This window comes from Leopardus geoffroyi, chromosome X (assembly GCF_018350155.1).
Source record: "Leopardus geoffroyi isolate Oge1 chromosome X, O.geoffroyi_Oge1_pat1.0, whole genome shotgun sequence".
Lineage (NCBI taxonomy): Eukaryota > Metazoa > Chordata > Mammalia > Carnivora > Felidae > Leopardus > Leopardus geoffroyi.
In genome coordinates, this window is record NC_059343.1 from 15,233,756 (window position 1) to 15,249,232 (window position 15,477).

Here is a 15,477-nt window from a genome sequence, read left to right on the forward strand (position 1 = left end):
CAAAATAAAGAAAGCCCTTCTGAGGAGGAGGAAGGATAAGGTACTTCTTTTGAGCGTTACGGCGACTACTCCTTACTCAATACAAACCGACTAAAGGAACGATTACTTATTTAAATTAATTTCAGCAAGAATTTACCAGGTAGCCACATCATGTGCTAGACCTGGGAACGGGAGGTGAGCAGGACATCGATCTCGCTTCTCCCTCCTGGAACTGAGGGAAATGACATAGCATCTGAGGACTGGAAGGGGACTTAGAACTGATGGAGGCCGACCTTTGTCCTTCGGATGAGGAAGATGGGAACGACAGAAGGAAGAGCATGTGTTCGGGGTCACTGGCCTTCTCCTCATTAAGGTGTCGGCTTCCAGAAGTCCAGTGTTGCATTTCACTTTGCCAACGCCAGGTGTTACCACTGCTGGTGTTTAACCACCTTTGGATGCTATCATTACCAGTTATTTATTCACCAAACCATCTGCGTCTTCCAGGCTAGGTCATATCATCTTGGGAAAAGAGGAAGTTTTCAACAGAGAGAGGGGGCATATTTATAAGGCAACTTACAGACCTCCAGTTTACACTAGTAAATTAAACACACATTTTACTTCCTCTCAACCGACCACTAACACTGTAGAAAATGATTTTTTTTTTTAAAGACAAATCCTCAAGAATAGGGGAAAGCAGGGGTGACAAGAGAGTAGTAATGGCATGTTGGAAGCGGGGAAGCTGCTGGATGAAAGATAACTGACTTAGCAGACAGAAAGCAAAGGACAACCAGAGCCCAAGCCTGCAGTGGGAAAAACCAACGGTCAGATTTGTATCAGAGAATCCTCAGAAGTCTCTCCTGCTGCACGGTAGACCTCTGAAACTGGGCTCCAGAAAGGGTGTCCAAACATAAGGAAGACCGTGGCGAAGTGGTGTAAGAAGCAGGGAGCTCCTTAGGTCCCTTCCTCAAATCCAGACAGCTGGGCAACGGCTGTGCTCACCCCGACAGAAGACTAGAGGGTCTCTGTGAAGAGGGTAAAAGCCGCAGGTGGGGTATGTGGCACACCTAAAGGACGTGCACAGTCCTGAGGTGGAATAAGTGACTATATAGCTCCCAGCAACCAGACCCTAACGTGTCAAAAAGGAGACTGAAAAAGAGATGGTAGGGTGTCTCTGGGAAATCTACCCAGCCCGCACCCGTTAATCCCACAGGCTCCACCTACACGCTTAGAGACTGTCAAGCATGAGCAGGTAACCAAGAAACACCCAACACTGGAGGAAAGGCTCTAGTGTGGAAGACAGAAGCCAAAACAGGAAAAATTGACTTGGGGGACCTGAAAAACGTTCAGGGAGAAGAAAACGTGAAAACAAAACCAAAAAGTCCTGGTGTTAATACTCTTAGAGTAATAAGAAATTAAATTGCATGCACGAGACAAGAACGGGTGCAAATCAGAGAACAGAGATTTAAAACCTGATGGCAAAAGTGAAAAAACTCAATCGAGGGGGTGGAACATAAAGTTGAAGCAACTGCCCTCAGAAGAGAGCACAAGCCAGAGAACCGGAAGACAGAAGAGAAACACTAAAGACTTCTCTGAGAGGGCAACAGTGGATTCACAGGTGCTAGAGAGAACAGAGAAAATGTAAGGAAGGAAGCGAGTCAAGACATTTTTCAGAAAAACTTTACAGGACTGAAAAAAAAAAAAAAATTCCCAGGGGTGAAAGGGCCCACTGAGCCTCCAACACAGGGGATGAAAATATACCCAGATCGAGGCACATCCCTGAAATTTCACAACCTGGGAACAGAGAAGATCCTAAAAAAAACTTTCCAAGAGAAAAACAATTCATATTTGAAGGATCAAACACCACAACAGGATTAGATTTCTCAAAAGCAAGCCTGAAAGCAAAAAGACAGTGAAGCGATGATTTCAAAATTCTGATGAAAAATGTATTTTCAACCTAGAATTCTATAACCAAACTCTCAAATGGATATACAGAATATCTGTAGGTATTTTCAGTCTTGCAAAGCCTTGACAGTTCTCTCAACCGAGCACCGTTTCTCGGGAAACTACTAGATATCTTCCCCCAGAGTAAGAGAGTAAGCTAAGAAAAAGGAAAAGTAGAGATACAGAAAGCAGGAGAGCCAACCCAGGAGACAAGGAAGTCTCAAGGGACTCTCCGGGATGCTGGCGAAGGAAGATCCCAGGATAAAATCGACATCCCAGACATGGAGGGCACCCAGGCAAACGGGGCAGGGAGCTTCCGAAACCAGCAGGCTGAGGGCTGCCACCACCGTGCCTGCCCCCTGTACCGTTTTAAAACTTGGCGAAGCTATTCTAGGATGTGTTCCACCAAAGGAAGAAATCAAGAAGAACATGCCAAACTCAGGAAACAGGGAGGCCAACCGAAGAGATAAGCAAAGGAGATTCCAAAGATTATAGTAAAGAGAAGTCCTAGGATGCCAGGTGTGCAAAAGGCCTAGAGCACAACCAAGCAGACGGAGGAGACTTGTGGGCTCTACGAAAAGTAGTCCAACTGAGAGACTCATGGATATGACTGGCCTTGTGAAAATTTGTATTGTGGGCCACTGGGGGCAAGGCAAATGAAAGAGAGCAACTTTGAATAAAGTTAATAGTATTCGTGACTTCTAAAGTTAGTGGTACGAACTTTAGAAAAAATAAAAACTGTAATACGGTCACAATATACTATACAGCTCAGTTGAGAATACTTGCATACATACGGTAATATGAAGAGCGAATACCGATTAAACTTGAATACAACTGCCATCACTAGGTTATGGGAAGCGAAGCATAAGAGTGGTGATTTAAGACAGCTACATCCTCATCCACAGAAGAGGAAGCCAACACATACTGAATAAAAGTCGACACATCAAAAGATTGCATGATGCACACATCGTTTTAGAAAAAGAGACATGTAAATGCCAGAAGAAACAGCTAACAGTGGAAAGTGGTCGCCTCTAAGCCGAAGGACTGGGTCAACGAGGAGGAGGCAGGAAATCTCTGCATTTTGTGGTTTTTTAGAATTCTCTGACTTATAAATTATGCTCATGTATTACTTTGAGAAGTTATTTCAACAGGCAGAAAAGAGTTTTAATAACGCACATGGAATTTCCAAACCCTTTGCTTTTGCCATCACGGAAAGTATATCCCGAGTGGAGTGGATGGCACTGAAAACATGGCTGTCTTCTGTCTTCTTAGAAAGAGGGGGCAGATAGCACTTGGAAGAGGTGCTTTGGAGGAGGTGGTTGATATACTGGTCAAGTTCATCCTCGCTTTCTGTAACTGGACAGGCAAGAGAAAGAGCCAGTGAAAAGAAGCTGCAGAAATATTCTAAACGTGTAACAGTGATGTAACATGCAGCACTGAGTAGATTTAGTGGGAGACAACATTCGGCTACAGATACTTGTAACGAAATTTACAAGGATAAATGTATGTGTTGATAAAGTTATCGTCTGGAAACACCTCATCCTAGGAGAAGAAAATGCAGGTCAAGACAGATACGCATCATACCAAGATGAACTGAATATGTAACAAAACCTGAGGGCCAGCGGCTAAACATCTGAACTTTTTGTTTTGCCGTGAGTGAGCTAAGCATTAGGGAGTGCCCAGCCCCCATAACCACAGGTCATTTCAACCCCAAACCTTGTTTAATTTGAAAAATGTTACGTACATAGGATTTCATCACTCAAACCCAACCAAACCTACAAACCTAGATCACTCTACCATTCCTTTGAAAATTCAAGCAGGGGGTTTTTCTGTCTTTAGAACGTATTTTGTGAAAAATCCTCATTCCTGAGACTCTTTGTCCCTCTAGGTTAAAAAAAAAAGCCCCACTTCTGCAGGTTAGGTTTTTAAACCCGCATTTTACTCATTTTAATACACGCGAGTTTCTAAAGCCTCTTTTTTGTTATGTTAACGACCAATCATTTTCTGTGCTTGAGTCTCAGGGCAATTTTCTCACAATGCCACGGTTTAAATATTCAACGAACCACCTGCAAAGGCATTTCAAGCCATACCTTGATTATAGGTATCTTCCAAATATCCTCCCAAGTCGGAATCAGGACTGAAGCTCCCTTCGCTGTCCTCATTAAACAACTTCTCATCACAGTCTGGATCCAGGAAGGTCAGATATGTGTAGAAAGACGTGGTAAGAAATTCCGAAAGGCTCCCTAATTTTACTCTGCCAGCCAAGGAGAGACTATGTTAGACATACAGGTGTATGTGGACAGACTTCCACTATGAATCACGGAGAAACGTTTCAACAACCAGATGGTGCTTCTGCCAGAATCGATAAATACATCACTCTGCAGATTGCCCCACATAAGTAGTCAGCCAAGAAATTAAAACGAAAATTCAATACCAAGTATAAAGTGGGAGCACGTAGCATATTAAAAGCCAAAATGAATCATGCTGATTTCTTACTCCCAAACCCAACACAAACAGAAGTCTATCTTACTGAACCGACCAAAGTTTTACAAAACAGACTGAGCAAACCACTTTTAACCAGAACCAAACAAGCCTTGGGGGTTTTTTCTGCCCTAAAACAACCGGACCAGAAGAAAACCTACCATGCAATATGCTCACGCAGGCACAGGTATGTGATAGGAGAGGCAGTCTCAGAGGCAAAGTTCTTTCTAGAAGGAATGCCATGGGGGACCATCCCCAGACCAGAGCAGATGCCCAGCGTGGCCTTACTACAGTTTCAGGCTGGGAAAAGTTCCACTGAAAACTGGAAGCTGGGTCTGGCAGTGTGGGGTCCCGGGTTCAGGGAGCACAAGGGAGGGGCCACCCCCTGCAGAAAGCCACCACCGTGTGCTTCTTAAAATGTTAGCTCCAGAGGCAGAAGACAATAGGATCCCGGGAGCTACCAGCATCAGATTGGGACATCAGATCAGCATCAGATTAGCAGCTGGAAGGACCGAGAGAAACATTTAAGGAACACACGGAAGGAAGTATGCGAAGCAAGTGAGTTCGGGGGGTGCTGGAGCTTCAATGGGCAAACGGACGACAGCCAGAAACACGGCCTGAGGGAAGGAAAGAAAAGTCTTTCCTTTAATAAAGTAACATCTTTTTCCCACCAGGGTCTTGGGGCCAGTTCTAATGATTCCTTTGCCTTGAGACTGGGGCCAGGAGGAGGTGAGGGGGAGCGTGGCAAGTTTCTCTCGTTGGAAGTTGAAAGGAGTCAGGTCAAAGGAAGAATGGCAGGAATTTAAAAAGGCTTCTGATAACCAGCTACCCCAGGAGGGTCTAGAGGGAAACTCGGGCATCTAGGGTTTTTAAAGACCCTCAAACCTAAAGGAAAAGCCAAAATGAGACTCAGTGTTAATTATTTCCTTTAGGAAAGGTAGCCTGTTGGAGCCTAGGCACCCCGTTTCTTTCCACAGTCCTCCGAATCGTTTGCCATGCTCTATAAACAGGAGGCCCTCCGGATTCGTGGGAGCCCTCGTCCAGCTCAGCATGGAGGCTGAGGCCTGGTTTCTGGGTTCATATAGAGCTCCTGCACCTATTCATCTCGAGCCCCTCGCCCTCTGAGCCTACAGCTCCTGGTCTGTCAAACAGGAATACAGCCCACGACGCAAAGTGAAGACTAAGTCAGACAATGCATCCAAAGCAACAAAGAAGGCACTGCAAGCGAGCAATTAACTGGAGACAGTATCCTTTTTGACAAGGATTAGATTTCAATTAAAGAGTTTATTTTGCAAAAGTTAACTAGGAACGTATGGTATTTTCTCTTGGCTATAACGCCGTGCACCAGGCGGTAACTTCTCCAAACCGCAGGTGGAACGTTCCAAAGTGCATGCCTACTGCAGTTATGGCGCTCGTGCTGCAAACGTAGATGGCAAAATGCTGGGGACGGTCTCACTGACACTCCAGGAGAAGATCGGAGTGGGGACATTCAAGTATACGGCAAAGGCGCAGCAAGCTCTGTGAGCAGAGGTGTGAACCCCAGCACTTCGAAATAGAGTGACTCAACTACGGGCGTGAGGCTAAGTGAAATATGCCAGTTACAGAAAAACATACTGGACGAGTCCACTTAGATGAGATATCTAGAGACACAAAATAGAAGGGTGGGTGTCAGGGAGAAATGGGGAGCTGGTGTTTAACGGGTAGAGAGTTGGAGTTTTGCAAGATGAAGAGAGTCCTAGAGATTGGTTGCACAACATTGTGAACACAATGTTACTGAACCATATACTTTAAAATGGCTAAGATGGTAAATTATAGGTTACGTGCATTTTACCACAGTTTTAAAAACCACTGCAGTGGCAGCAGAGTCCCTAGTGTGGGGAGATGGGAGAAGGGCCGACTTCAAGGCCCAAACACTTGGCGACTGACATTCTATCAGGGAACCAACAGAAGACTCCAGAGCCCAGGAAGGGTCACACCTCACTCAGGGCTAGCTGTACAGTGAGGTTCTTCTGGAACCCTTCTGGCATATTCCAAACGACTTGGAGATTAGGGCATAGAAGCTACAGAGAAAACTTCTGCCTTGTGACAGTCAGAGGGTACAAAAATGGAATGGGTTTTCCCAGGAGGTGAGGCCCCTCTATCCCTCAAGGTGCTTAACCATCCCACCTGGGAGCATCTGTGGTACTCTGGGCCCGTCAACTGGAATAGGTATCACTCCACTGAGGATGAGAGGACAATGGTCTAGGCAGGCCCATTCAAGGGCTCTGCTCCGAGGGCCCCTCAGGGAATCTGTAAAGTTCTATGAATTAGTCTTAAGGTCATAACACACTCAAGGCAATTCAAGGAGTATTCACTGAGCACCTGTTAGATCCCAGGCACTGGGTGTTTTCCTCCGGGCCCTTTACTAGAGACAGACACAGCATTCCGTACATGCGTTCCGAGAACGCCACTTTAGAGAGACCTGACATGTTCACCTCCCTATGCCTCAAGCCACCTGGCACCGGTAAAAGCATCACAAACACCCCCAAAAGCGGCTTTAGCGAGGATTCCAGTTTCACGTGGGTGAACGGGTAAGTTTCAACTTCTTTTTTACTCTAAACTCCATGCTTCTATGTTCAGTGATTCATATGAAAAGCGGAGAAGGGCAGCAGAAGACTTTTTAAGATAACGGATACCTTTTTAAGGTCACGGATACCTAAAAAAAAGAAATAAAAAATAAGTTTAAAAATCACAAATTACCTGGCTCCTCCAAAATATCCATCCTCTAGTTTTCTAATTGTAGAAAGAACTGCAGAATGAATGTCTGAACCATCATTTGCTAAGGGGGAAAAAAAAAAAGACAAATTAGTTGATTTAATCTGGGAATACTTTTTGGTTTTCCGGGCATGCGCTGAAATGTTTTCATCAACACGATCTAATTAAAATACTTATGGCATAGAAGATTCCTGACCTCAGAAAGCAAACTGCTGAGAACCCCCTTCCGTACTTAGCTTTGTCTGTGGGACTCATTTCAAACATTTTGAAAAGGGCCCAAACCAACAGGGGGGACACGAATCAGATCAAGTTCATGGAGTTACTGAGCATGGTGTGGGTGATGGGGAAGGTGAGCGTGGGTCTGCCCGTCATCCGCCAGCAGGTGCACAAGTAGGCCAGTTCGATCCTCAGCATCTCCACAATCATCTCATTGTCCAGGGCCAGGTAGAAATGATGCTGGTCGGTAAACTGCAAGTCAGATCAGGCCAAGTAAAAAGCTGTCCTTCATTCCCTCGACACAACCCCAGCTGTCATTCATGGCAGCACTAATCCTTGCATTTTGTTTCCAGAGAAGGAGCTCAATCCTGGCTGTAATCCTCCCCCATCACAGGGCTCTCCCTGCAATCAGACAAAAATTGATCTGTCGCCTGCCCGGGAGCCATAGCTACATTAGCCTGGAAGGGAAAGGTGCATGGCTAGATCCATTTATAGCTCCGTGGATGAGGACTTAAGCACGCAGCCCAACACCACGGTCTCTGAAAGGAAATCAATAACTCCTTAATTCCTACGCATTCTAAGGCTGCTGGGCTCGGAGAGGATTTCCAAGTCAGGGAAGTGAGGGCACTGAGAGCTGGTGAGATGTGGAGACTGTGTTTACCCGATAGAGGGCCTGGTAAATGCGAACTAAAGGCACTACGGCCTGGTGTCGCTGAAAATCAAACTGTTCTAGCCTCTGGACCAGTCCACACTCAGCTCTGGTCTGAAATTTGCTACAAAGGGAAATAACTCACAAGACTGAAGTGAACAACATGGGCTAGGGTGAAAAAGAACAACTTGGGGCTACTGACCCGTGACCCCACGGATGACAGTGTGACCAGGTGGTGGGGTGCTGTGCCCACGGTGTGACAAAGTGAGCCCACAGCTGATTTTTCTAGCTGGCCAAATGGATGAAAAACATTTGGTTTGGGTTCTGCCGGACTACCTTCCTTTGTAAACAAAGACTCTGAGAAAAAGGCTCTATAATCAGTATATTTAGGATCTCATCAGGTGGGTTGGGGCCTGAAAATCAGACCGGCTGTGTGTTGCACAGAGGGTCTGATGACAACCTAAACAAGGGTTAGGGACTACAGCAATCACAGGCTCGAGGGCTGCAAGTCAAGTGACGCGGCGCTAGTGAATTTGGAAAGCGGAGTGAATTTCACTACTGCTCATGACCGAAAGTGACGGCACACTCACTCACTGAGCACCTACTAGGAATAAAGAATCGTACTAGGTACTGGGTGTCACAGTATGAATTTCTATTTGAACATACGCATGCACCTTCTGCCTCATTCTAAGTAGCTCACCAGGAAGAAAAGGGAACCTAATCAAAGGATGAGTGCTGCTTTGCTGCTGGTCTGCTCTCCTCACCTGGGGTGTAAAAGTAAAGATCTGGTTCCTAATCACATATAGCTTAGATGTTCCAAGGACGCCAATGTGCCGATATGGCCGCCCACTCAATTTCATATTCTTATTCCGTCCTATTTGAAAAATAAAAGAGAAATGAGAGTTAGGACCGATATAGCAACATCTAATCCAAGCGACTTTGGCTAAGACTGGGCTTATTTTCATGCTAACCCACTTTGGGGTTTGGTGTTTCTAATACCATCCAACCCTTCTTTAAAATGGGGCAAGGATGAATTAAAAACAAATCCTGCCACCTTCTTTTCATGCATGTATACAAACGGCACCTGATTCAACACCTATATGGAGTTAAACTATTGACAGAACTTTATGAAATGTTTACTTCTAATTTATTTAGTATTGAGCTATAATACTAAACAAAGTTAGATTTTAGATAAAGAGAAGCCCCCTCCCATTTTAATGGGTGAATGAGCATTTTCTAAGAATACAGATAAAAATCAGAAACCTATTAAGACACAAGACTGATCCAACTGCAAATTTTCAGAGGTGGTGCCCTATTTTACAACAGATCTGGTGAAGGGCACAGCCAAGCTCTGGTGACATCTACTGAATGAGTGAGAATGTGCTGGTCTGCCACCCTTCTCCACTTTTTTTTTTAATTTTTTATTTATTTATTTTTTTATTTAAAAAAAAAATTTTTTTTTCAACGTTTATTTATTTTTGGGACAGAGAGAGAGCATGAATGGGGGAGGGGCAGAGAGAGAGGGAGATACAGAATCGGAAGCAGGCTCCAGGCTCTGAGCCATCAGCCCAGAGCCTGACGCGGGGCTCGAACTCACGGACCGCGAGATCGTGACCTGGCTGAAGTCGGACGCTTAACCGACTGCGCCACCCAGGCGCCCCACCCTTCTCCACTTTGAAGAGGTCGAGCCACACGCTTTGGTGGCTTGCCCAATTCTTCACAATTCACACCTGTCGGTCTCCCCCACACCCGAAACCTAGAACCAAGATGCCCCCTCACCAAAACCACCCTGCTATTTCCCCAAACCTACCAAGCTTGGCATATATGTGACTAAGAATCCGGCCTGGCTGGACTCGGATTGGATGAATGTCAGCAATACTCTGGACGTTTACCCCATGTTTCCTCAACAAGTCCTTAATGTGGTTGTTTTCTGCCAGAACGGTGACTGTGAACAAGAGCGTAGAATCTGCATTAGACTGGGGCCTTCTGTCTCCTCACATGGAGAATATATTGTATTGAATATATTGAATAAGTTTCTGAAACTGTACTTCTGCTTCCTCCAGCCCAGACCTTCTGATATTTGCTATTCTGTTCTGTTCTCTTACATTAAAAAAAAAAAAAAAAGTCGCTGCTGAAGACCCATCAGCTGGTCCCGGCCTGCAGCCGGAAAAGCAGCCCGGTGGATTTACGGGCTGGCGTAGCAGTGTGTGTCGTGGTCAAGCGCAGACTGTGGAGTCAGGTGAATCAGTCCACCTGGACGTGAGAGTGGAGTTCGTGCCTCCAGCTGTCAGCTCTGGGTCCCTGCGTGAGCTGACCTCTGAGCCTCACGTGTTAAGACATGGATGAGAATCACAACCGTCACGATTTCTATCTGATCGCAATGTTGTGACAGCTGGGTGTGTGTCTGAGGTCCCGGAGCACGGGAGCGACGCAGGGCCTCTTGCCGCATCACAGGCAGGGGTGGGGAAATGAGTCCATGGCCGCAGAGAGGGCTACCCTTCATTTGTTCAATAATTGCTTTGAACCTGTTGACTAACTGTGTGTCAATCAACACAGAAGCTACAAGAACAGTACAGGCCTTGTCCTTAAGAAACGTATGGTGTAATTTAGAGGAAATAAGGCCTATACACCACGTGCGTTGATATCAGCTGCCACGTAAATTGCTCGGCTACGTAAGAGGCCCGCAAGCTCCTCACGAGTCCTCCCCAGGAGGGAGGGGGACCGGTGAGCCAGGACCCGCACCGAGGGTTTTCCTGGTGACAACTGCAGTGCATCTTGGGACCACCCTGTGAGGGGGCACCAGTTACGATGACCCCGAGGCACGGGGTGGTGAAATCACATGGCTTGGCAGGGACAGCACTGCGGCGGCCCAGGCTGGCCTTCCACCTCTCTGAAAGAGTTGCTGGCTGGACAGGAGGGGAGGCAGGTGAAAAACATGGGCCTGCAGCTCTGCAGAGAAGTCACACCTCAAAGGAAGCAACGAGTAAACCTTCACTCGGGTTCTGAACTTTCACCAGGGTCATGTTCTACTTTTTAAAGAATTTCAGTAATGACAAATGACGCGCGGTGAATCACTTGTGCCCCAACTGCGATCAAGATTTAGATTCAAGAAAACAATTGCTTTGTAGAAAGTAACTTTGTGGTTGGAAGAATACTGTTGCCTTTGGGAACTAGTGAGTTATAGAAGGTATGTCCAGGAAGTAAGTGATAAACGCTAGAGCACACATATATACTTTTTACAAAGTGGGATGGGAAACTAGGGAATCTTTTGCATTAAAAAGAGCATTGGTTTTAGACGGTTGAATATGAACAGTAAACAAGCTCACAAACCTTGCACTACGACATCAGGTTTGACGGAAGTGGAAAATCTTCTATTTAAGGGATCAATTTCTCCAGTGGCAAGGAATCCCTAGGAAAAGAGGAGGATTAACACTATAAAATACAATTAAATTTCACCTTAAACCCAACTTTGAGAATGAAATATTTTGGGGCTCAAAATATTCAGTATGTCATTCCTTTACGTTGTTTAAATCAATTGCTTATCTTCTCTGAAACACAGTACACCTTTTGGATAGCCACTGATACACGTACTGTGTTTCCAGCACCCAGCTCTCTAAGCTAGTCAGACATGCCAGCGTCTTGTGTGAGCGAAAAGAGCAATAGTGACTAAACTTCCCGAGTCCTTACTCCTCGCCGGGTCCCATGCTGAGCCCCTCCACATGCCTGGCCACACTCAGGCCTCCAAACAGGGAGGCACTACGATTATCATTTTATAAGTGGGGAAACCGAAGTAATGAAGCACTTAAGGTAAGTGGCAGAGAGGGGACTTGGCCCCGGGGTGACTATCCTGAAACACAAAGCTCCCATCCCTGCTTGCAAAGAGAGCTGTTTGCATATGGATCTCCTCACATCTTCTGCAAAGGACTGGAGCCCTCAGCAAGGGGATCAAGGTGTTCTAGGAGTTCTGAGGAAGAATCCGACCCAGTTCTGGGCCTAAATGAAGGCCTTTACATGGAAGAGGAAGAAACAGCTGTTTGTTCCCCCATCTCACTGACACAGACATCAGAGCTGGAAAGTAATGCAGAAAATGATCAAGCCCAACCTCTTCACTTTACAGATGAGGAAACCGAGGCTCCAGAGGCCAGAGAGCTAGTAAGAGGCAGACAAGACACATGAAATGTGTCTGACCATGAAATGGAGGAGGCAGTCACACCCATGAAACAGCTGCCCCACCTCAGCACCGGCAGCTCCTAAGGGCCGCTGCTACTGTGAGATCTTTACTTCTGATATTTTGCACACTAGGAACCCCAGTGGTATTGGAGCCACTACTCAAGCTCCCCACCCCCAACTTCTAGAGTCTGACAGAACACACAGGACTGGGCCAGCCTCACAGGCTGGAGCTCCTAGCTCTTCCCCCGGGCCTCTTTCCTCCACACCCCTCCCCGTGGGCCCAGAGTAGTCAGCTGGGCAGGAGCCCCCGAGGACAGATGAACCCATCTGATAACCTCACCCACACACCATCTACACCATCACCCCCGTTGGGGAGGGGGATTCATTTTTAGTAGACAAAAAAGCATTTGCATTTTAAAAACTTAAGCCTGGGGACAAGAGAACATTTAACAAGAAGAAAGGAGTCAGAGGCAGCAGACCTTCTAAGTAAGGGTGTTGGGGGCTGAGGGAACACCTGACACAAAACGCACCACAGGAAAATGAGCCCCTCCCTGCCCCTTGACATAGACACACTGTGCAGCCACGCCATTTCCTGTGCCCAGGACTGTGCCAGGGGAGCCGGAAGCCGACTTCTCCAAACCTGTATCTTTCACACATGTGCGGATCCTGACTGGGAAGCTTCCAGTCTCCTGCTGACCATCGACTCAACCAGGTTCCAGCCACAGGCCAGGAATGTGAGGGGGGTTGGTGCCTGGCACGCAGCAAACTCTGAAGTGGCTTGATTTAGTAAATATGGGCACACAAGCCCAGGCAGCAGGCCTCAGAGCCGACCCAGTCCAGCTGCCTTTACAACTCTGAGTTGCCAAAGTCATTCACAGCCACGTGGGGCAGAGCTCCTACGCTCTTCTAGGGTCCCCTGTACCTCAAATCAGATGGCTTCCAGTCTGTGAGGTCCCCAAGTCCCCTACCTCTGCCAACAGCGAGCTGAGGATGTACAAGGACTGACCCCACAGATGGGGCAGCTTCCCCAGAGGAACTCTGTCCACCGTGTGGGGGTTCTTATACTCTTCATCTACCTGGCAAAGAGAAAAACCCAAAGTCAGAATGTCAGAGGATAAGGAGGCCCACGTCACTGTACATCGGGAAGCGCGCTGAGGATTTACAAAACACCACTCATTCGATCCCCGAAGCCAGTCCTGTGCGAGCGCTGGGGCAGGGAGGCCGAGGAGCTAAGGCCTTTGCGTGGGGGCCACGTGGCTAAACGCAGCCGAAATGGAACGGAAATCCAGGCCTGGCTCCAGGCCAGCGCCCCTCGCACAAGCACACTGATGGCAGAAGGCAGAGGCAGGCACACGGAGCCTGGACTGCCTTCTGTGAGCTCCACTCTGGGCAGCAAGAAGTCTCACAGCTCATGCTCACGCTCGTCTATATGATGGGTACGATGATCTAAAGCACTGCCCTATAGCCAAGGCAATGCATCGCAGGATGCTAAGTCAGGTTCCTCCTGTCCTGTTATCCCCAGGAGCTCACAAACTGTGTGCCTATGCAAGACGGTTACCAGAAGGTGGCACTATTTATTGAGGAAAAACAGTACTGTACTATTAGATCACTAATTTTCCACCAGGGACTCAATAAGCTGGATCCACTGGGAGCTTCTGACTCATCAAAATAAGCTACGGTTCTTTTTTCAGATGGACAGTGCTGCATATACATTGTAAAAGTCAGTCTGCAATTTTCTCTGTTGTAAACTCCATGCTGACCTTCGGATTTATTATTTTTTTTTTCAAGTAAACTCTACCCCATCATGGGGCTGGAACTCACAACCCCAAGATCAAGAGTCACATGTTCTACCGACTAAGCCAGCCAGGTACCCCTGACCTTCGGGTTTTTAGCCATTACAATGCTGGTTGGGGTTAATGTTAGTGACCGCTTTTTTCCTGCAGAAAACACAGCAATCAAAGAAAATAGGAAACACTTCTCCTTCTCCAAAAGGGAAAGTCACTCCACGAGGGAAGTCATACTCTGTGGATTAATCAGTGATGTTATTAATAAATTGTTAAAATTTGCTGCCGTAGTAAACATTAAGAAAACCTTAAACTCGTAAACTACACAGAATTAACCGTGTCAGTAACCAAAATGAGCTGCTAGCATGACAGTGTAGAAGGAGATTCTGCAAAATGTCAGAGTTATCGTTGGTAGCAAGTTTGGTTATCTTTGGGTAGTAAGAGGAGGGAGAAGTATTTTCTCCTTTCTACAGAATCCTGGATGTTTTACAGTGTACAGGATTACTTTCACAAGCAGATTGTATGTTAAGGCTATTTGAAATGTAAGTAGTGTTAAGAAAGATTGCAAAGATCTGGAATGAGGAATACTTGATGCAAAGAACAGAAGGCAAAGTGTCTGGATCAAAAGACAGCTTGGCTCTGGCCTCCCCCCACCCTTGGGCCAGCTCCTGCCTCCCTGTGGAGGTGTCGCTGTCGCTGGGCCCCTCTCCACCCCAGTGCCTGCAGGTCCTCTAACGCACTAGGCCTTTGCGGTGCCGCTCCCATGTCTGCCTCCATTCCCCAGACCAGCTCCTTCACCCCCCACTAGCCTGTAACCCTCGTCGAGACAGAGCTGGCACTGTAACCCCTTTGTGCCCCGTACCTAGCTCGGTGCTGAAGAGACCACTTCTGGAGAAAAGGTGTTAGGTCTGAAAGGGGGATGAAAAATACCAAAAGGCCAAGCACGAACTCACTTCATTTTAGATAAGCAGCTCTCGGTTACCTTGTTAGGTGGGATGGCATACAGTTCTGGCACCAGGTGGATCCCGTTCTTGCCTCTGATTAATATTCCCTCCAGGGCCTCTCGGTACTCTTGGACCTGAAAAATGGCCCCGTGCCCCAGCATGAAAGAGGGGTCACTAACACTGTAACAGGAGTACGACATACAAAAATACCTCTCTTGGCAACAGATTACTAGTAGGACACAGGGCCAGGAAATGCATGAATACCTTCCACTTCAGGAGGGCAGGAGGAACTAGGACTCTAGCCGACAGCAAAGGTTAGAAGGAGCTAAACGCGTCGGGCTTTTCTGTATTGTCTGGACTCATGACTTCAATATTTCACCCTTAACGTCTCACATATGTAAATTTTGTCTCACTAGCTAGACTGTATAAACTTCTTGGAGTGGAGGCCAGATCTTAAGCAGGGTATCCCTATTTCGACCTACCGGTTTTCCACTTAAAAAGCCCTCATTCAAACATTTATTGCTCAACAATTACTTGCAAAATGAACCCGATGTGACGA

The 15,477-nt window shown here is 46.8% G+C and overlaps 1 protein-coding gene across 10 annotated transcripts in view; it reads right to left on the bottom strand.

Moving 5' to 3' along the window:
- Positions 1-15,477, bottom strand: part of PHKA2 (phosphorylase kinase regulatory subunit alpha 2) — a 70,970-nt gene that overhangs the window by 14,555 nt on the left and 40,938 nt on the right. For all 10 annotated transcript variants that reach the window (XM_045472609.1, XM_045472610.1, XM_045472608.1 and 7 more), the window contains 9 exons: positions 14,957-15,052; positions 13,159-13,266; positions 11,351-11,429; positions 9,831-9,965; positions 8,785-8,894; positions 7,479-7,623; positions 7,141-7,219; positions 4,011-4,174; positions 3,097-3,276 (listed from right to left, as the gene is read on the bottom strand). In XM_045472609.1, coding sequence (XP_045328565.1) covers positions 3,097-3,276; positions 4,011-4,174; positions 7,141-7,219; positions 7,479-7,623; positions 8,785-8,894; positions 9,831-9,965; positions 11,351-11,429; positions 13,159-13,266; positions 14,957-15,052 — 1,096 coding nt within the window. The remainder of the gene's footprint in view (positions 1-3,096; positions 3,277-4,010; positions 4,175-7,140; positions 7,220-7,478; positions 7,624-8,784; positions 8,895-9,830; positions 9,966-11,350; positions 11,430-13,158; positions 13,267-14,956; positions 15,053-15,477) is intronic.